Consider the following 23,397-nt stretch of genomic DNA (forward strand, 5'->3'; position numbering starts at 1 on the left):
CTCCTTGATTAATCACTCGTTAATTATTAATCAATCGTCATTAACTTGCAAAGCGAATTAGCAGCTACTGACAACCTTTGTTTCAAGTATGCTGGTAATTACATTTCATAGAATATTGCATGGAGCACTGTTCTAGTTAATGGAGTGTGAAACTGCAGGTGACAATTTTTCAGGGTCAGGTGTAAAGTCAAAAAATTGAGTATACTAAATGAATATTCTTCATTTTGAGTAGATTTGGTGATTTTTGAAAATATTATTTTAGACTAAAAGTGCAAGCAGTCCAATTAATATACCTTGCTTTGTTAATTGTCAGGATTTATTGAAAATAATGAGAATTTGTAATTTTTTTTATCATCTTTCTGTTAATTTGCATTTGTGACATATGAAAGTGTCTGGTCTGTAAAACTAGTATAATCATTAGTCTTTCGGATAATTTACTTAATAATAATGCAAGACGTAACCCAGGCATTCACTGAAATCTTAAACGTAATTTTCCCATCCACCTGACCCACACAAGTTATGGTCATTATTTAGCACCCGCTGACCCACTTCTGGGACACCACCCACTTCTCCCACTCCAGAACTTATTACACCGCAGGGTAAATTTTTTCTTGTCCTCCCCCTATTCTAACATCCTGAATCAGCTAGGTAGGTTGTCTGACGGATACCTAGTTGTTAATACATCCAAATTGTAACTAAATACCCTCATTTAGGTAAAATCATAACTTGGTATCACCTCAAAGCTGGGCTGTGCTAATTTTACCAACCCAATAATCTCTCGTACTGTGCACAATTGCACATATGCTACAAATTTCTTCAGACGGCCAATTAAATTTGATGGTTTGACAACCAAAAAGTGTAAGGCCCGGTTATATCTGAGGGACAATAAAAAAATACTCTTGAAAATTTGTGGTGCACCATCGTATCTGTTAATGAAGGTGCGCAATTAGTGAATTGTTGGTACAATTAAGATATAGTTGTATATGGGTACGGTAATGTTATCAACTCCTTAACCTCTGATTTGAGTTCAATTCATACTATATTTCTCTGTATGATATATATTAGTGAAAGATTTTGACCAAAATTTTGAGCTGGTTTTTCAAGTGTGAAGTACTGTAAAAGACACTTTATTAAATTAAATTTGTCTCTTTTGCCTTTTTTCTACCTTCTCATGCAAATCACCCAAAGGCTACCATGCTAACCTGCACGTACGGTACAGTGTTTGCTGGCTGGCTCTCACAAAAAGGTTTAGCTTGAAGCCACACTTATTGGCTGACCTATATATATGTACATATATGTATATATATATATATATATATATATATATATATATATATAGATATATATATATATATATATATATATATATATATATAGATATATAGATATATATATATAGATATATATATATATATATATATATATATATATATATATATATATAGATATATATATATCTATATATATATATATATATACATACATTTATATATAGATATATATACATGTATATGTACATGTACATATATATCAACAATTTCCAATATGGTCACCATTCAAAGAATCAATAACAAGATTAAATGCAATTTTCTTTGGGGCCATATCTTCCCGAGATTCTCTCAGCAAATTTTCCCCCAATTGTTAAAATGTTTATTACATTTACTGTATACTTTGGAGACTAAAGTTGTCAAGTAAGTGTGGCTGAATAATGAAGGAGATGGCTGGGGGGTTTGGTTTAGTTGGATCAGGGTGGTAAAACAGGGTACGTTTTGTTTGTGTGCAAAAGGAAAATTTTCGCCAAGAGTTATTTATCAAAGCAGCTGGATTAAGATACAGTGTACTCATGAATAAAACATTAAGGTATTGCTGTTACAGTAGAAATCTGGTCAAATAAGTTCAGTTGAACTGTGTTCAATGTTTTAATTTTAGATCATGTTGTACACAATTATTCTCCCCATACGTGACAATTAAATATATAATCTCTATGCCTGGTACCGAGCCGCCTTCTCGTATAATTATCATACCATCTGCCAATTTTGTGTAATTAAAAAGTAGTCTGTTGCTCGCTTTGCCACAATTATAACCACCCGCTGCTCTATTTGCATGACTTAATTCTAAGATGCAACAATTTCACATGATTACCAGGGACTTCAAAGACTAATGGTATATACTGTAGGGTTAGAAATTGGTGTTGGATGGAATATTGTGGTTTTTATGTTTTTCTGAGGTTTCTTAAGATTTCCTTTATTAGAGGAGAGAGTATTATTTTACACTGGTGTTTGCCGATATTAATGGGATATATTAATTCTCAAGTAAGGATAATCTTGCCTGCCAGCGGCATCCACAACTTATAGTAAATGATAAATAATAAATTACATTTATATAGCGCTTAATACAGCGTTTCAAAGTGCTTTACAAAGTAGGAAAGAGACAAAGGAAACCAAGGGGAAAGGATGAAACTAGGAATCAAACAGAAATGTTTTAAAGTTGTCTCTTGAAATACAAAGGGAGGGAGAGTCATGAACGTGAAATGGGGGCTCATTCCAAAGAGAAGGCGCAGCGACAGAAAAGCCACGATCGCCATAACGAGTGCAGGTACGTGGCCCAGGAGTTACTTGCAAATACGCATGATAGGAAGAGTGAAGCGTAATTGTAGTTGACCGATGCAAAGGAGTAAGAAGGTCAGTGATATATTGAGGGGAAGCCTGTTGATTGCTTTGTACAGTAGGTGTAAAGTAGGATCTTAAACTGGATGCGCTGAGAGACGGGAAGCCAATGCAATGAACGGAGTACAGGAGTGATGTGATCGAACTTTTTAGTGAGTGAGACTAGGTGCGGCAGCAACGTTCTGAATTCTCTGAAGGGGAGCTATATGAGAAACTGGCAAATTCACATACAAACTGTTGCAGTAATCCAGATAGGAGGAAACAAAAGCGTGAACCAGTCGTTCAGTTGAGCCTTGATCTAGATACCTCCTGTGTTTACCAATTTTTCAACTCGGGAGTTATGAAACCTGTGATTGTCACAGTTGTCTGACATCATGGACTATAATTCAAATAGTTAATTCATACCATATAAAGACTTGTAGGATTCACAAGGGAAAGCAATACACGATTTCTTTTTCAACTTTCAGTGTTTTTTGTTTTTAATATTTTTTTTATAACCCCATTTTCAGTTCACCTTTGTCGAATATATTGTTCGTGTACATACTGCAGGAACTGTAGTATTGTGTGTTTATTGTAGCTGCTCACTGTTTAGGCTACTAGCTGTGTACTTTATTGTAGCTCACTGGATAGGCTACTAGCTGTCTACTTTATTGTAGCTCACTGGGTAGGCTACAAACTGTCTACGTTTATTGTAGCTGCTCACTGGATAGGCTACTACAGTAGCTGTCTACATTTATTGTAGCTGCTCACTGGATAGGCTACTTTGTCTACAGTATGTTCAAACCAAACAGCTAGCACACAAGTCATACAAGTACAGTGTCTCCATGTCTTGAAAATCCTCGCTAATAACCCCACATTCAACTATTTATGTGACTCGATCACTTTTGGGTGATGTGTGTATAGTTCACAAATTATTGTTGTATATTCCTACCATGCAACAGATAACTTTCCAACTTCAGTGTATATTTGCTAGCCATGGTTGACTTGTCTATCATTAATAACACAAAGACAAAGAGACATTATGAGATGCATTTGGTCTATGTAATTGTTAATTAAGGTAATAAATTAGCAAGGAGGAAAAAATTGTTTTGAGGTTTATTTCTTGCCTAAAGGTCACAGCCTGTCTCTAAGGAACAGAAAAGAATGCTATTACCCCCTCCCCTCTCCCTCCCTTCCCTTCCTCTCCTCCCATTCATGCCTCCCCACCCCCCCCCAAAAAAAACAGGTCTTTTTGTTAAAATTACAACCTAGAAGAGATATGGAGATCTCAGGATAGTTTCTTCCATTGGCAATGTTTGGTTGCTTCATATTTACTATTAAACCGGGCTTTAGCAGTTCTACATGCATACAAGTTATTAATATGTGTGTGGGGGGAGGGAGGGAGGGGTGGTATTCTAGAGATAAACATAGTTCTAAATATTAAGGTTTTACAGTGTTAAAGGTCAGTGTATCAGGAACTATCTACCACTACATTATAAAACACAGTATTAAAACATATCATAAATCTGCTCCTTAATTCCGCTCCAGGGGAGCGTGCAAGCCTGTGCCTTTATATACGTGTGTAGCACATAGATACACCAATATGACATGTCAGTGTGTCTCACTATAACCATGATGCAAATTATCACTAAAGTACATCAGCCCTGAACAAACATAAAACAGGGCCTCTGACACAGTTATGTCGGTGGAGGGTAAGTTTGGCATGGCCTACAAAAGGAGTCAGACACCAATTCTAAAGTTCTGTCAGCCTTCCCCCAGCCCCCCCCCCACCCACCATACGTCCCCGTTCTCCCTATCCGGCTGAAGCTTGCATCAGGATATCTACATATATTGAAATAAATGTTAAGTTGATAATGAAGGCAAGTTTGGAAAGATAATCAAATATACTGTAGCCTCAAACTATTAGAACCTTCATAAACAAAGCAATAACCTTCCTTCTCATTCTACCATCCAAAGTGCCAACATCGTGCTTTTTGTTGCCCGAATTTTGTACAGCGATTTTTGTACAGAATTGGAACCTATTTTCCAATCATTGGAATATGATTTTACTAATTCTTGGCATATTAGGGAATATAACATATTACAGATGAACGTTTATTAATAATGGCAGCAAAATATGAGCTCTATCCTGTAATTAACGAATATGATTAATTAGCTGAGTGAGATTAAGCATTTCTGGTCTCTCTCCACAGAAGGCAGGGTCCAGACGTAAATGTGCAGCCTGCAAAATTGTGGTCCACACAGCTTGTATGCCTCAGCTGGAAAGAGTAAGATTTTAATCTTTTGTAGATAAATTCTGTATAAAAGATGTTATATATTTGAGTCTACAACCAGTGTTTTTGTCTTGATTTCTGTTGATTTTGTTTTTCTTTAATAACAGAAATGGGTTACAATTGTAAATGAATATAAAGGAAACCCTTACACTTCAGTTATGTATGTCATTGATATATGTAGGTCCACTTGTCTCAGGTCTACTCAGGTCCACTGAGGTCTACTCAAGTCTAATTAAGGAAATGATTAATGAGACTATAATGATACCAAGAAAATCATTTTTGGAAACTTATAAAGCAAGGTTAAGGATGTTTTTACCCCCTCCCCCCCAAAAAAAATTATCATTTATAAATATTTATTTATAAATATGCTAGCAAAAAAATTCAGAAAAAGTGTTAATTTTTTTCAACACTGAAGATGCTTTTGCCATTTGAGAGATTATTGTTAATAACAGGTGTTACTTGCTTCTTTATTGCTGTGTGATAAAGGAAATGTTTAAATCAAAATAATACTTGTAAAACTAAATACAAAAATCTGTTTACAAAAATGTTGGTATAATCTTTTATGCAAATTATAAATGCTAGCTTTGCTCCCAACTACTCATATACTCACATATATGTGTGTAGGTAAATTATGACCTAATGGTTTTAAAATTTACCAAAAACTTGATATTGTGGTATTTTTGAGGTCCTTTTCTTGATGTAAATCTTGTTTTCACTGCAGATTTGCAGAGCTAGTGGCAGACAAATTAGTTTTTCATTTTAATATGCACAAAAAACTGGCAGACATTTTTGTAAGATTCCTTATTGATGTCTGCAGACATTCAATTTTAGTTATTTGCCTTAATTTCCATCTTCCAAAGATAAACTATTTCTGCTCGCGGCAAAGTTGGACATTAAAAATGCTTAACATTTGACAAGAAATCACTCTACATTCCCTGGGAACATGCTTGCTGTAAATCTTTAATAAGGTGAAACTTGTTATAGAAAATTTCCATTTCTTTGTGTAACAAAGAAATTGTTCAAAATCTGGTTCAAGCTCCTGAAAGGAAACTGGCATTTGCCCCAAATGTACTTGAAATATTCATTAGTTCGCATGACATACACCTTATGTCTCCAGTTGCCTCGAGGATTGAGCGTGTACAAGGGCAATGGACAAAATTCAGGGGAAATTTCGAAAAATGATCGATATAGATTGTTATCCATGTTGTTTTTGAAAATGTTCACTGTTTTGTCAGCGCCTGCATGTTTCCACGATGAATTTTATTTCTGCAAACAATGACCTTTTCTTCTACGTAGGTGGTTGCCTTTTATATTGTTGAAAACTAGTAAATTAATATTTGAAATTGAGTGAATAATTTTATTGGGATATATCACCAAATCATTATGCTTTGGCTCTCCCGTCAGATAAACTTTAAGTGCAAACCAACGTTTCGTGATGCTGGCATCAGAAACTACAGAGAAAACCAAGTAATTCGTCATCACTGGGTTCATCGTAGGCGACAGGAGGGCAAATGCAAACAGTGTAGTAAAAGCTTCCAACAGAAGCTCTTTCAACAGAAGGACATCGTTGCAATCAGCTGTTCGTGGTGCAAAGTAGCGGTGAGTAAATAATGGCAATGGGCACCACGCAAAATTGAAACCCTAAGAAGGAAGCGTCGCTTGAGGTTGTTATTAATAGAAACTGCATAAATTGTATGCTCAGCTAGTGGGGTGGGGGGGGGTGGGATTGATGGAATAGTACATTGTGCAAATACCTGGAGGTTATAGTAAACTTTACTCGACAGAAATGTGGATTTCTAGTTCTACCCATACTTGGGGCCTTTTTAAAATCTAGGGGAATTCTACTTAAGTACATCATACTAATGCTACTGTATTGCACTCATAGTACGTGTCTGAAAGAAAGTGTTGTAACAGTGTTGGATTGGGGACAACAGTCTTATAAAGCACGATACTGGCAGAATGGGGTAAGAGGAACCGTTAAGTAATGCAGGTTATTCATAACCTACTGTACCAAAGGAGCATGGGTTTGGAACAACATGGTACAGTAAAGGTAGCTTTCTCTTCGTGTTTAATTATCTCAGACACAAATGAGAGTAAAACAAGAGTTGCCATGGTAATATTGCAAAAACACAAAATGTTTTTCACGCATATCAATTCCTGCCAGGACATTTCTAATGACCTGAAGCAATTCAAATCTGATAGGCCATAGAAGTTATATAGTCTCCATAGATTCCGAAATGTGTAGACTAAAAATATAAAGGTTTGCAATGATTCGATGAATTAACTTTGACAGGCCCGCAGCTACTCATGTACAGCATGGTCGTCATGATGTGATAAATGTCTCGAGATTGGATTCACAGAATGACCCGATTTATATAAAATGAAACCTTTTAAAGAGTGAATGTTTCTCGATTAGAGAGTGAATGTTTTTTTATTCTTTTCATTTTACAGTACCACAACAAAGTATCATGCTTCATGATGCTACAGATAGAGGAACCGTGTACATTAGGAATTCATGCCGCAGTTATTATACCCCCGACTTGGATTATACGCTTACCTAAACAGAGAATACAGGTGAGTTAATTATGCATGGCTTTGGTTTGCTTTTAATATGTAAATAAGCAATTTGTTATTACATATCGGTGGTACAGCGTGGCTTTCTTCTGCTGTACATGAAATTTACATTTGTTTTCAATGTGTACGTAAGCTTTTGGCATCGTATGGTCAGTGCATGGCGTGTCTCCCTTCAGCTGTACAAGTGATACAGGTAAAAAGATGCTTTCATTAATACGTTTGTTTTCAATATGTATGTAAGCTATTGGCATTATTACAAAACTGTAGTGTGGTTTTCTTCTGCTTTACAAGAAGGAATCCAGGTAAATGATGCTATCTGTTACATTTGTGTTCAAGATGTTCATAACTTATCGGCATAGTTGTTGCATATCAGTGGTGTGGAAATTACTTCTGCTGTATATATCTAGAGAGAGAGATTATAGGTAAATTATTCTTTTGGTTGTGTAGAACATTTTGTATGTTATCACTAGCTGATCTGTGTCATTACTTTTGGCCTGAGCTTTTTTCCCCTCTGTTTCTCTATTAATCTTGGTAACAAAACTATTTCTCTTTATCTTTTTTTATTTCTTTTGTTTGCAGTCGTCTTTCAAAAGTTCTCAGAGAAAGAAGAAGAAGCCATCTGTAAAACGGAAATCCATATCCAAGAAAGTGGACGAGAGCAAGTACAAACCATTCATCATCAAACCAATACCATCCCCGTTAATGAAGCCGTTATTAGTATTCATTAACCCTAAGAGTGGTGCAAAGCAGGTAAGGTCAGAGGTCAACCCAAAACCATGCCTGTTAATGCAATTCTTACATTATTATTCATTAACCCTAAGAGTGGTGCAAAGCAGGTAAGGTCAGAGGTCAACCCAAAACCATGCCTGTTAATGCGATTCTTCCATTATTATTCATTAACCCTAAGAGTGGTGCAAAGCAGGTAAGGTCAGAGGTCAACCCAAAACCATGCCTGTTAATGCAATTCTTCCATTATTATTCATTAACCCTAAGAGTGGTGCAAAGCAGGTAAGGTCAGAGGTCAACCCAAAACCATGCCTGTTAATGCAATCCTTACATAACTATTCATTAACCCTAATACTTTCAAAGCAAGTAAGGTAATAGAGGTCAAATCAAAATGATTCCCATTGATTAAACCATTACTAGTATTCATTAAACCTCAGTGCTGCATAACTGGTGAAGTCAGAGATGCAGCTGGGCTCAACATTGTCACCATTCTCTGGTGAGATATTGGTGGCCTAAAGTGACACTCTGACAGTACCTTTTTTGCAATTTTCTTTAAGAATGGATTATAGTACACCAGATTGGTGAGATAAATTTATTGGTGTAAAATGCTCCAAACGTTCCTGTTTGTTCAATCGTTTTCAAGTAAGAACATGTTAAAAGCCACTAGAATGAAATGAAAATACTTTGGCTAAAAACTCTGTATTTGCCGAATGTCTATAGTCAAGAATGTAGTCATTAATTATTCAGCGATAAAATGAATGTTCGTGGTGTGGAGAACCCAAAGGGTATCATATCAAGGTCCTATATAATCAATCTTACTGTTTTAATAGTTAATTCAGCTGCTTTAATTCAGTGTGAATTGGGAAAGTATAATTTCAAGGATTTCAATCGCTCTTAGTTATTCAAGCCATTCTTCATACAAAATATATAGCAACAAAAACCATTAATTTCTTGGATTTGGTGTACTTTTGTAGTCTGATCACCATGGCAACATACATGAGCATCATATTTATCAAAGTATAACACAAATATAAGTTGAATTTACCAACAGAAACATAAGTTTTCAAAGACAACAATAAACCCCTCAACTTACTTTACATATTTTTAATTGCCTTTTAATGCTTCAGGCATACATGCATGCTTCATCTTAAAAGCAGGAAATAAATCGTGTCAGAATTTTGATTTTCAGAATCAACCAAAATGTTCCCCTCTATATGGAAGTTTTCTTGGAAGTAATTTGAATAATTCTGATCTCATGCATGTTTGATCATCATCCTTTAGTTGCGAAAATTAGCAACATTTTTTCTTAGTTTCGAACCATTGAACCAATTAAATTTTGTTTACTCACTGTCAACATTTATGAAACAGCTGAAATGTTTGGTTAATGTACAGTCTTGCCATGGATGATAGTGTTGCCATGGAAACTCAGCCGGAGGTACATATTAAAGAGTATTTGCATCCTGCTCACTTTGGTTATTCTAAAACTTTGACTTCCTCTTTACACTTTCGTAAAAACAGCATTTCTTGTTGTTTATTAAAGGTTCCGAGTATTGTATTGCTTAAGCATGTACCAAACATAAGATTATAAATTGCAACGAACAAACAGTTTTATGTGGTTGTAGCTTAGTCACTTGATATATATTGATAACTAGATCAATCGATTTCATTCAATCTTTAGGAGATTACTTGCTTTTGACATTTGGTGCATCTGTACTAGTTTTGTGCATGCAAGACCAAAAAATAGTGTTGGGTAAAACTTAGAAAGATTTGATTTTTTTTGTTTTTCCAATTGAAACTTGAACAACTGTATTTTAATTTGTTGTTTTGATTCTTATTAATGTTTGATGATGGCTTGGAAGAATTGTTTTTTCTTCTAATTTATGCTTTGCTTTTCAGTTTAAAATGAACTAATGGTAAACGACTAGAGTGTTTTGTTTTTGACATCTTAACTGGTAATCAAAGTACCACTTAAACCCTTCTACCTTGATCATATGACCACGGAGAGTACTGTTTAAGAAATCTAATAAGTGGAACAGGTAAACATACCAGCATGCTTGTACTGCTGAAGTCACTGTTGCCATGGTATCAATACTATTTTAAAATTCCAGCCAAAATAGAGATAAACCTGATGGTAGCTATTTCACAGTCAACCGATGCAACTTTCACAGTCTGTGAAGTTAAATCCGATTCTGTTGATGTAGACACCTTAAGGTCTAGATTATCTTATTTGCATATAGTATCTCAGACATAACAACAAGTTCCCTTCCAACTTGTTAAATGCTTTGGCAATTAGGCCAACTGGGTGAATTAGCTGCTACATGCAAGGCATACAGTATACCAAAGTGGCCCCCCTCCCCCAACCACCTCTTTTACCATGCTCCGGCAATCACACAACCTGATTTAAATGGCTACTACATGTTATGCATACATTACAACAACACTCCTTCCCCCTCCCCATAGCAATTACACAAGCCACATTAATTAGCCACTACAAGCTATGCATATGTTACAAGGTCCCCCCACCACCACCACCACCACAACCACCACCACAACCACCACCACCACTACACAAGCCAATTAAATTATCTACTATATGCTATGCATATGTTACAAGAACCCTCTCCCCCCACCCCTCAACCCATCAGGCTCTATCTTGGGTGACTTTTCTGACAGAGTACTTTACTGTTATTCCTAGCTTCACTGAATATGCTAATTAGTTTACCAGAACATACACACATGCATTCACTGTAAAAGTGGTTGTAAGCCTAGGATTTGCAAACTTCTATAGTCTCCCAAAACTTGTTGGCGGGTTGTGAGAAGACATGGAAATATTTATCTACAGTTCTTGAGGGCTGCTGACACTGGATATCATTACATACTGTAGGGTATTATTAGATAGGGTATCAATACAAAGGTTATCAATACATAGGGTATCAATACAAAGGGCATCAATACACAGGACATCAATACATAGGGTATCAAGTCCATCCATAGGTTATCAATACGTAGGGTATCAATACATAGGGTAACAGTACACAGGGTATCAATACATAGGGTATCAGTACATGTGGTATCAGTCCATTGGGTAACAGTACATAGGTCTTCAATACATATGGTATCAATACATAGGGTATCAATACTGGGTATCAGTAAATAGGGTATCAATACATAGGGTAACAGTACATAGGGTATCAATACATATGGTATCAATACATAAGGTATCAGTACATAGGGTATCAGTACATAGGGTAACAGTACATAGTGTATCAACACATACGGTATCAGTACATAGGGTATCAATGCATATGTAGCAATACATAGGCTATCGATACATAGGGTAACAATACATAGGGTATCAATACTGGGTATCAGTAAATAGGGTATCAATACATAGGATAACAGTACATAGGGTATCAATACATATGGTATCAATACATAGGGTATCAATACATAGGGTATCAGTACATAGGGTAACAGTACATAGTGTATCAACACATACGGTATCAGTACATAGGGTATCAATGCATATGTAGCAATACATAGGCTATCGATACATAGGGTAACAATACACAGGGTTTCAATACATAGGGTATCAATACATGACATCAATACATAGTGTATCGAGTCCATAGGGTATCAAGTCCATAATTTATTGAGCTACCTTGCATGAATGCATTCAGAGCATTGATGATGTGGGGTGGGGTGCAGAAGGGGAATGGGAAGGGGGAGGGGAGGGATGTTTCTGGTGGGTTTGTAGCTCAGTGGAAGATCCTGGTTGTGGGTCTCAAAGTTTGCAGACTGCTTATGTACATTGTGTTGTCACACTGCAGAATGTATTCATGTATGGCTGAGACTGTGTAACTGTACTCGATTATTTGAGCTGCATCTGAGTGGGAGTTAGTTATAAGTACTGCAAATTATTCAAACGTGAGAAAAGAGAAAAGGAAAGCATCTAAAAAAAATTGAAACAAGGAAGGTAATCTGTCATTGACATCTCAGACAGAAAGAAAGAAGAGATAATTATAGAATAACGCCATTCATCACGGAAGAATTGGCACAGCAAAGTTATTGATTGATTTGAAACTGGACTCGTTTGGCCTTTAACTTGAGGGAAACAGCTGTCCATAATAACTGCCTGGCTTGTTTTTTACTGGTGGATCTTCTAAATCGAAGGAGAGCAGGAACAAACACATGGAGGATAAAAGCCTCACATGAAAGTACTTTTGCAAACAACATTCTCAAATTTCAACTTTTTTGTTTTACAACTCTGCATTAACTATGAATAAGTATGAATAATATTCAGTTATAAAACTGACTCATCTCCTCCTTGCATATCAGAATATGTGTAAAACACTCTCTTCAAAGTATTAATCATCAAAGTATTAAACACTTAAAAGGGGGGGGGGGAAGTCTTGTTTTTTTGGTTACAACTAATATATCTTATCTCCATCAATGGGTCATATTTAAATAGCAAAATACTCAAATAATTAAATTGATATTAGGCCATGATTTGCTACAGTATATATAATAGCTTGTAACTGCCAAACTTACTTTTGTGTCGTAAACACATAGCCAGCTGCTAACAGTTCTTGGGTCTTTCTACAGTTTGTGTTAAGTGCAGCAAAGCTGGGTTTACTACGTCTATAATTAACTTGTTGCAGGAAGTAATTGCATTCCCATCATGCAATTCTTTGTAAGTTGCTGGTATTGTTTGTATTGAATCTGTTGTTGAATCTTTGATTATGGGTTGATACTTATTGAGCTGTTTTGGCATTATTGATGGTGTTTGGTCATAAGGATCATCACAGGGAGGTTACCATGTAATTATGCTATTTGTTTTAAGTACTTGCTCTGGCATAATTGCAGTTTTAGGCAGGTTGTTCAGAGTGCAATTTCATGGTCACAATTAGGGAATGGATCAGCCTAATTCAGGGAGGTGGGCAAAATTGGGTATGATGTAAGGTAAGGACAGAGGTCAAACGGCTTTGATTATTTCGATTGTGTAATTATCAACCTCTGTGAATGTTTAATATATATGTAAGGAATTAAAGCTGCTTCATTTTTATTAAAAATAATGATTATGGACCAAACTAATTGAAGCACTCAGTTCATCTTAGCTTCTCCTCATTTGATTTTTGCCATTTTTGATTTATTGTCTGCAAAAAAAAAACAAGTTTTAGTCTACTGTTTCCTGTTATTAAATTTAGCTTTGTTCTAATTTGTTATCTTTTGTCCAGGGTGCCAAACTCATCTCAAAATTCCAGTGGTTACTGAACCCAAGGCAAGTGTTTGATTTATCTCAAGAAGGTCCAAGACTTGGGTAAGTCTACTATGCATATTCAGTATTTCTCAGATTTGAATGTTATTATATTATAGATATGTTTATTTATTAAATTAGTTTCAGCTTCTCCCTGTGTAGTTCTTTTCTGCCCCCCCTTTTATTAGGGGTGTTTTAAATGCTGATTGGCTAGTTTAATCGTCAGTATTTCCCGCAAATATCCAGGAAAGTCCCGAAATGCTCTTAATGTCCAAATAAAATCATGTTTTGCTGCCCACTGTCCCAAGTAGTTTGATCCTCTAAGACATCTCTTCGTAAAGTTCAACACTTTGCCATTTCTGTGGGAAATGAAGAAGAGGGCGCACTTTAAATATGTCATTTGTTTTACTTCTTTTTCTAGGCTTGAATTATTCAAGAAAAGCCCCAACATAAGAATTTTGGCCGGTGGAGGTGACGGAACTGTGGGCTGGATCCTGCAGGAGATTGACAGGTTAAAGTTTATACCGTTCCCACCAGTGGCTGTGCTTCCAATCGGAACTGGAAATGACCTGGCTAGGACCTTGAACTGGGGAAGGGTACGTACATATCTCCAGCCTAAGTGTAATAAGATCAGCCGGTTGCATGACGAGGCTAATTTTTCCTTCTGGATGCAGGACTGGCTGTTTTTACCTCGTAATTTAGCTTGTAATGTGGGCTTTACAAACAATCTGGAATAAACAATGACATAAAACAGAAAATACGTATACCATCTACAGATATATACAGGAATATGAGATCGATTAAAAGCATTGGTGAAGAAAACAGATTTACTACAAAATCTACAATTTGATTGCTAAAAAGTGAAAATGCTGATTTAATATCTAGCTTCTTAATTAAAAGCAAATCATGAATTTGTCTCTTAATAGGAGAAGTGATTATTGATGGCTTCATGGCTGCTCCTTGTTTAATATTGCTAATTAGTATTCATGTAAATTAAACAAGGTTAATGTAAGTGCCCAGAAAAGTTAGACCTGGAATGGCAGTTTTAGTTTTAGGACAAGATGTTAGTGCCCCCTCCCCCACCCCCACTATCCCCCATCCCCACTATCCCCCACCCTCACTATCCTGGAGAAGGACATGTCAAATGGAAAAATTAACCAAGCAGATTTGTCTCTAGTGCCAGTAGGTCAGGTTTAGTTATGACGTCAGTTATTTACATTTGCTTCTCCAGACCAGTGTTTCGTAACTATGGAGTTATCTGTATGCAAGGATTGTTGCCAGGCAACTTGAAAGCATGAGCTGAATGATGGATAGTGGTCAAAATCCAATCTTTTTCGTTTCCATTCACAGGGTTACACAGACGAACCAATTTCAAAAATACTTACACAAGCTGAAGAAGGACAAGTGGTGCAGTTGGACAGGTAAAGAATCCAACATATTAAGGTTGAGATGAAGATCATCCCTGCCTAGAGTGGAAACAACTGATGGGGTTGCGAAAAGGGGATGGGGGTGTGAGGTGGGCAGTGTGGAGTTAGACAGTGAAAGGAATAAACCAGTGGTACATGTGGACAATTTCCCAGATTAGGACTGGCCTTCCTTTCCTTGGATTCGGATTGTAGAATGATGGCATCAAATAAGGCGGGGTGAGAGGGGGGGTGGAAGGGATTCTATGAAAGTACTTAATGATGGTAATAAAGCCTGTAAATTGGTTATTTAAGGAGGTTTGTGATCCACATACACAAATATATGTAGGGAATGTAAATGAAGTCATTGCTTGAAGTTGTGGGAATTTAATTCAGGTTGGATCATGTACTACGTGGACTGCCACTTACAAAGCTAGTTAAAAATGCTGCCTCTGATAGTCTTTCTACAGGCCATAGTAGCTGGATAATTACATACATTTCATGCATTTCTCTGGAAGGAGACTTAGGCACCGTGTCAAAAGGAGGATGCTGAAAGGGTTGCGACAACCAGGCTGCATAAAGTACATAATGTTTTGTGCTGTGTTGTTGCACACAATAGACACTGCTGGTCTATGGTGACTCCTTATTGGTTGATATTGGTTCAGCCTTGCTGCAAGGGACATTGCAGCTGCTTCAGCTTTTCTTTTGACACTGTGCCTTACTTTGCAAGCACCAAGAGTTGCTTCCATGTAGAGATCTATCCACAAGTAGCCTACCCGCTCTCTGTTTATACACAAACTCACAAAGATCTATCTACATGCTGGCTGCATCCTTTACCAACAACCTACAACCTTGGCACTTTTGGAATATTCATTAAAAAATGTTTCTTTTTTCTTCTTTTTTTTTACTGTATGGAAAAGGACTCCCTTTATGTTTGTCATGCAATATTCCAAACTCTTTCATCTGAAAATGCAAACCAAGTATCTACTTTTCATGACAACAATCCACGGTTGAGGCCGCCTGCCCATCACATTGTGGTTCATTGACCTGGTATTAAAATGCATCTAGAGATGTCATTGACCTAACTTTGTTGTTGTATAAACACTACATAGTTCATCTCTGGTCACAGGATTCTCATGTTCTGATGTCGAGATGACAGTTCTGATGTTGGGAAAGTATTAGGATTACTACTTGTGTCTTTGAAACAAGAATAAAATATTTGTATCTATAGACAAGTTTCCTTTTCTGAGGCTTGAAGACATAAAAAAATCTGGTTTTTCTCATAAACTTCTATGAACACTGCTGTATGAGCCAATGGTAATGATGGAGCATGCCTCTGTCTAGCTGTCTGTCCAAACTTGGAAAACATGGCTTCTACTCATAGAATGGTCGATGGGTTGTGATGAAACTTGGACCCAATATGATCTTTGGCTGTTCGAGCTGTTACAAGTTTTCAGTTTGAAGTCAAAGGTCATCTAAGGGTCAAAATTAGTCTTGTTTAACAAATCAGAGTAAATACAACTTTTTGTACAGAATGCAATGCCAGTTCTCCATATTTTTGCATGGTGACCTGCTAGTACTGGGTCATGTGGCTTGCTCATGTAATTGAGGTCAAAGGTCAGCTAGGGTTCATAGAGTCTTGTTTTGTTGTTTTAAATTACTACATTATATTTGAAAACCATTTGCTTGCTTTGTTTTGTTTAATTACTGCATTATCTTTGCAAAACATTTGCTTCTCCAGACCAGTTCTTTGTAACTAAATTTACTACATTATCTTTGAAAATGTTGTCCCTCTGCAGCATTTTCTGGATATGTTCTTAAACTACCATTCAATAGTATATTAAGTGACTGCGCCCATCGGTGCTCTTGTATGTTTAAATAGCACTGTTCAAGAACGAAAAAAAAGGATTGATTATTCTGAGTTTGGAGGTGTCTTGAAGAGGGGTTCTCCATCAAAATATTTTACTTTTGTCTTCTAATTGATATATTTGCAGTGGCAATTTCTGTATTTCTAATGATAAATGATCATATATTTTTCTTGAATCGGGAAAGACTTTACCCGAGATAGTACAGATCATCATGAGAATGTGCCATTTTAATAAATTTATAATTTGTTATGCACTTCAAACTAAGTTGATCAGTTGTCATTTTTCATTATCGTCACCACAGATGGAGTTTAGATATTCAAGCAAATCCAGAGGTCAGTTTTTCAAAGGAAGAGAAAGCCGACAGAGCAGAGAGTAGACCTGTGGAGGTGTTCAATAATTACTTCAGTCTAGGAGCAGACGCACGGACAGCTCTTGAATTCCACGAATCGAGAGGTATGTTCAGAATAGCAAGCTATGTGACATGTTGGGGGCTGCATAGCAACCCACTGTGTCACACTATAGTCGAGGTTGGGGGCTGCATAGCAACCCACTGTGTCACACTGCATGTTAAGGTTAGGGGTTGCATAGCAACCCACTGGTGTCACACTGCACGTCAAGGTTGGGGGCTGCATAGCAACCCACTGTGCCACACTGCACGTCGAGGCTGGGGACTGCATAGCAACCCCCTGTGACACTGCATGTTAAGGTTAGGGGCTGCATAGCAACCCACTGTATCACACTGCTTGTCAAGGTTGGGGGCTACAACCCACTGGTGTCACACTGCACGTCGAGGTTGGGGGCTGCATAGCAACCCACTGTGTCACACTGCACGTCAAGGTTGGGGACTGCATAGCAACCCACTGTGTCACACTGCACGTCAAGGTTGGGGACTGCATAGCAACCCACTGTTATCACACTGCACGTCGAGGTTGGGGGCTGCATAGCAACCCACTGTATCACACTGCACGTGGAGGTTGGAAATGCCAGCAACAGTGTAAAAACTTGCAGAGAAAATCAACTTGTCAAATTAAAAAAAAAAGAAAAAAGATGTCATCACATCATAGCAATTAGGGTTCCAATCTAGCCACTGTATGGCTTGCTTTACTTAACTGAACTTCATTGAGCTTCAACTGCAGATAAACTGCACACTTTACTGGAACACAGTGTACAATGAAACAAGCTTAAAACTATAAATAAACAGATTTATAAATAAACAAGATAAACAGGCAAAAGCTGTACTAAAGTGATCAATACATGCAGGACTGACCGTATTCCGGACAGACTAGTTCACTGCAAAAACATTGCACTTCCCCCTTCTCTGAAATTGATCACTTTGTTTTGTTTTGTTCATAAATAAAGTTTACTGATGTTCCCAACGAGAGCGTCACTGTATACAACATTTGATACCTTGGTTATTTCTTTTGTTTTTGACGAAAAGAATCCATCAGCATCTGGCAGCTGTTATAAGCAGTTTAGAAAAAGACAATTTCAGAGAAATTTTCTCATCCAGTATTCATATGAAAGAAGAGGCTATAAATAAAATAACCGACATACTCTCGATGACAACTGTTAACTGGCACGTGACAAAGGCATGACTTTTTGTATTTGTCACATGGTAATCAAACTTTACCAAGCTGAACGGGCATATGGTCTGGAAGATGGTATATTTAGCAGGCGTAAAATTAATTATTCTGCCGAGAAGAGATATAGTGTTTTATTTTGTGATGGTAAAAACTCAAATGGGTATATTCTGAATCTTGTGATGTTTCTTACTACACTACGCATCAATTGGAAACAGTTGATCCAATCTTGTTGTGGCATTCCATCATAGACGGCTGGGTTTTTAGCTGGGAGTTATGGGTGGGGAAAGGTGGGAAAGTCATGGCAGGGGTTGCGTGGGGACAGAGTCAGGGTTTTTTTCTCTTCGTTTTTGTTTGTTTCTTGTTTAGAGACATATTTATTTTTTCACATTTAAGTATAGAGAGCGCTCTACTCGTTAAGCCATAAAGGTTTTATAGAGCACTTCCTTTCGCAACTCTTTGTATTTTTGTTATAATATATATATTATTATCACCTGAATGTTGTGAGAAAACAAATAAATAAATGAAATATCAGATGACAAGCTCTGACAATGCCGATTGAATGATGTAAAAAGCCATTGGTTAATAATTTACCTCAGTGATGGAATGAAACCACAACCCGTGAGGTGTGATGTTATATTGCTTTAGATGTCATATCATCAGTTGAAATACGCATACTAACAAAGTAGGTCTCATGTCTTGATAAAGTACATTTTAAAGTGAATAGCCTGATTATATATTAACTATCATGTGATTTGATATTGCTTTTCTTCCTTTCTTTTTTCATCTCATTGTGTTGTCTCATTTTGTACCATCCAGAGGCTAACCCTGAGAAGTTTAGCAGTCGTTTCATGAATCGGATGTACTTTGCTAGGGTCGGGGGAACGGACATCCTCAAAAGGCAGTCCAAGGATTTGACCAAACACGTGATCTTGGAATGCGACGGTTTTGACTACACTAACAAACTACGGGAGCTCAAGATACACTGCTTGCTCTTCTTAAACATAAGCAAGTAAGATGTCACATATTTAATCAAAAAGGACTACATTTATCTTTGTATTTCACAGGATACAGTCTAGTTTGTTTTGAAGAGGATGTCGATTTCTGAAAATTAAAAAAAAATGTTAAACTTTTCAGTCAGTCTTCTTTCACATTCTACACTTTCACTTCTACTGCACATACCTCTGAAGAATTGCTAAACCTGCTTTTTAAATTTTTATTGCCAATTTTCTCAAATCTAGCAAGTATTATTCAAAATAAAATCATCCACTTGATAAATTTAAGTAAAAATCTTCTCAAGGTCTTTTCACTATGATTTGAATGATTTGAAAAGAACCCTCATTATTTTGTCTACAGTGTTCTTTTCATGTTAGCTATTACCACACATTACAGCGAACTGGAAAACTTTCCTTAAATGTTGATTTCTTATCTCGACTATGAAACCTTCAGTCATACAACTACCTTATTGTGGCATTTTGCTATGCATTCAACAGCATAAAATATGTAATACACAGTGGAATAAAAACACCAAATACTTCCAGAACAAGTACAGCTCTTGACACGGTTTCAAGTGTACAGGGTGGCCTATAGTTTTATAATAGCTTGAAACCCAAAAATTTAACCTTTCGATGGAAAAAGCTACCTGTCATCATTGGAAATCAAACAAATTTCCTTGATTATGTTCAGGTTGATATATAATACATGTTGACCTAAAGCAAAATGAAACTTAATTCAGATTTATCAAGTGTATATATAGGCCCATTAGCCTAACATAATGATATTGACACCGTATGTTTGACTTTAATAGCTGCAAAGAGGAATTCAAGTGGCTGACTTTGAAAGAGTTATTTGATGGCAAGAAACAATAAAGGGACGTATTTTACAAATGCTCAATTGGGAGTAAAAATTCAAAAGTCACTCGTTAATGGCAGAATTTCTCTATTTATATCTCTAAACCTGGTATGATGATGAGAATCAGTCATTTATAAGATTGGCAAAATATAAGTCATGGTTTGGACTCACCAATACAATTGTGAATTAATGTTCCTCAGTGATGAAGAATGTTAGAATTGATAAAACATTTTGCATTTACCCTAGATACGGAGGCGGTACAGCTCCGTGGGGAACTCCAAGTTCCTCAGCTAATCCACAGTTTGAACAACAGAGGCAGGATGATGGTTTCCTGGAGGTGATCGGGTGCACTCCTTCTCATCTGGTAGGTACCTTGAGGATCCTCCTAGAGTCAAAATGAGGGGGAGGAGGAGGGGGAGGGGATATTTCCAGGAAAACTTCCCCCTCACAGGGAAAATTACATGTAACAATGGGACAAAGTAATTTTTGTTTATGTTTAAGGGTTGGTCTACTATAAGATTTATCCATTTCTGGTCTTTTCTCTCAAGCTATAAGCTTTTATGCCAGAGTCTACCAACTGCAGTTTGGTGTTTGGTGGTGCCGCTTACTGTCTTTCATTTTTGTAATCGTTCATTGTTTCTTTTATTGTAGGCTGCCCTCTATGTCGGAGGTCACGGAGAGAGAATCTGCCAGTGTCGGGAAGCTAAGGTCACGACCTTGTCATGTCTGCCGATCCAGGTGGACGGCGAACCGTGCCGGCTCCCGCCAAGCATCATTGAGGTCTCTCTTAGGAATCAGGCCAACATGGTCTTGAAACCAAAGAGACGTGGTTCTGTACCTCTAAATTCAGAGTAAGATTGAATTTGTAACAGTGGGTGTGGGAAAAATCAGTGCCCCCTCTCCCCTTCCCCTGTGCTTTTTTTCTTTCTGGGGATGCATATGTTTGTAACTCTACACAGACATAAATGAAATATTGAATAGATTGCCTTTAAATGTATCATTCATGTTTCGATGCATTTATAATCAATGTATGTATTTATGTATGTATATGTATGTATATTAGATCCTCCTGCAAGCAGGAACTCGTGTATTCATCTGTATTCATCACAACTGTATTCAGCTGTATTCAAATGTATTCATCACAAAAAGCTTACTATTTGGTCAGTTTTTTTTTTTCTATTATTTTTTCTTCTTCATTTTGTCAGGTTGAGGTTAACTAGCTTCTTTCCAGTTTTGATGGACTTAATTCAAGTTTAGACTCAGAAACAAGCAGTATATGCTTACCATTTGTTTTTGGCAGCAGAAAATAGTTCTTACATATGGATATACTAATTATTGGTGATGTCTGTGACATGAGGATAATTTAAAAGCTTGGGTTCTTTTGTCTAGATTTTGTTTGCTCGCTGTGATCATTCTTTTCTCCTATTTTCTGATCACTTTCCAGCAATCCGCTGTCCAGCGATAGGCTGAGAATTCAAGTCAGTCGTATCAGCATGCACGACTACGAACGACTAAACTACGACAAGGAGAAACTCAAGAAAGCCTGTAAGAATATACTGTATCTTCTTCCATTACATATCTATATATATCATCATGAACGATAGGGGGAGGTGGGGGAGGGGGATGTGGGGGGACTAAGGAGGGGTGGGGGAAAATAAGGGTAGGGTTTTGTAAGGCAGAAATTCAGCAAATTCTCTTCAACATGAAAAAATCTGATTATTGTTTCACGGTAGCTCAATCGCCCAGTATTAATTAAATTTTCCTTTGGGATACAAGGAAATTAGGCTAATTACTTTCATTATTGCATTGTCTGATTAAAATCAACAATTATTTAACATAAAGATGGACCAAACAGATTTTATTTTTCAAGATCTTGAAAACAGATGAAGTGAAATGAAACAAGAATTTTTTCTGAATCCAGAAGGAAATTCATCTCTTCGTCTTTCTTCAGTTAAAGAATCAAAATTTTTAAGAAAAGAGAATTTTTTAAAAATTTTTATAAAACCATGTGTTTGTCATTAACATTTACATTTTGAAAGAACAAGTGAAATCATCTTTTTCATCCTTTTACTGAATTAATATTCTAAGTTGGGCAACATTGCTACAATTGTGTTTTTTTTCTTTCTCAAACTGGTAAGGTTGTCACATGGTAAGCAGATGTTATACCAAAACTGCCGTTTGCAACAATAACTTATTTATTTGACCGTCCCTCTTTCATCTCCATGGACCAAGCCTTCGTCTTACTTCCTGGTGTCCTTTTACTAAGATAGAACCCATTATTCCACTAGTCCACTACAATATTAAAAGCAGTCATTTCAATTTTTGAAGGGAAACAAGATACAAGCGCTGGGGAATGCTTTATGTGACATCACATGTTATAATTGAACACAAGAGAGAGGACATCTCTGTTGCCATACTTCATTACCTTTTAAACTTTATTTCATTTTTATTTTTGTTTAATCCATAAACTGACTATTAAATCAACTTAGCTAATTGCTGCTAGTTTTAGGCAAAAGTTAAAACACAGACTTTCATAGAGTATTTAGGGAAAGATGAAATAATTAAAAGTTAATTGAGGCATCTTAGTCAGGTATGACAATTATACTGATCAGAGTTGATGAAAGGAAAATATCTTTTATGAATTTAAAGGCGATAAAATCAAATGGAAAGAGGAATTGACAGATAGAGAAGTGAAACCAATTCTCACAAATAAGCTTGAAATCACAAAGCGAGGTTTCCTTTTGACAATATTGATATTAGAAAGGGGAAACTTTTTCAAATTTTGTAATATCTAATGCTCGATTGAGTTAGAATAACCTTCTTTAGTAACTGTTGTTCTTTAGTAACTGTTGTTGAAACTTGTCGGAATTATAAAACAATTAGTTTCAGTTGGGAAGCAAGGTCATTTGTATCTGTGATGTGAGCTTTGTTCATTCATTTATGGCTGCAGTGAGTTTTGAATTAGCAACAGTTGGGTGTTACGATACACCCAAAGAAAAAAAAAACCCCAGTAAAAACCCCCCCATAAATTTTGGAAGTAGCCAGGCCTTTGTACACAAAACTCTTAAGTTATCAGGGACCAATCCAGACCTCTAATGACAGAGGGGGCATAGCCTGGGGCACTAGAACTTTCAAATAGGGGGTTCAGTGAGTTACCCTCAGTTACAATCTAATTCATATTTAGCAGTCTAAGAAAAAA

General features: G+C 36.7%; 1 protein-coding gene across 12 annotated transcripts in view; it reads left to right on the forward strand.

Moving 5' to 3' along the window:
* LOC139979490 (diacylglycerol kinase zeta-like) overlaps positions 1–23,397 on the forward strand; it is a 149,035-nt gene that overhangs the window by 101,623 nt on the left and 24,015 nt on the right. For 10 of the 12 annotated variants that reach the window (XR_011797205.1, XR_011797210.1, XM_071990378.1 and 7 more), the window contains 12 exons: positions 4,859–4,933; positions 6,344–6,538; positions 7,391–7,513; positions 8,093–8,263; positions 13,477–13,559; positions 13,918–14,092; positions 14,847–14,917; positions 17,069–17,220; positions 19,167–19,359; positions 20,445–20,562; positions 20,850–21,049; positions 21,643–21,743. Coding sequence is in view for 10 of the 12 variants with exons in the window: in XM_071990378.1 (XP_071846479.1) it covers positions 4,859–4,933; positions 6,344–6,538; positions 7,391–7,513; positions 8,093–8,263; positions 13,477–13,559; positions 13,918–14,092; positions 14,847–14,917; positions 17,069–17,220; positions 19,167–19,359; positions 20,445–20,562; positions 20,850–21,049; positions 21,643–21,743 (1,657 nt within the window). In the remaining 2 variants the exon portion in view is untranslated. The remainder of the gene's footprint in view (positions 1–4,858; positions 4,934–6,343; positions 6,539–7,390; positions 7,514–8,092; positions 8,264–13,476; positions 13,560–13,917; positions 14,093–14,846; positions 14,918–17,068; positions 17,221–19,166; positions 19,360–20,444; positions 20,563–20,849; positions 21,050–21,642; positions 21,744–23,397) is intronic. The other 2 variants (XM_071990531.1, XM_071990696.1) reach the window with 1 other exon arrangement.

This window comes from Apostichopus japonicus, chromosome 1, assembly GCF_037975245.1.
Source record: "Apostichopus japonicus isolate 1M-3 chromosome 1, ASM3797524v1, whole genome shotgun sequence".
Classification (NCBI taxonomy): Eukaryota; Metazoa; Echinodermata; class Holothuroidea; order Aspidochirotida; family Stichopodidae; genus Apostichopus; species Apostichopus japonicus.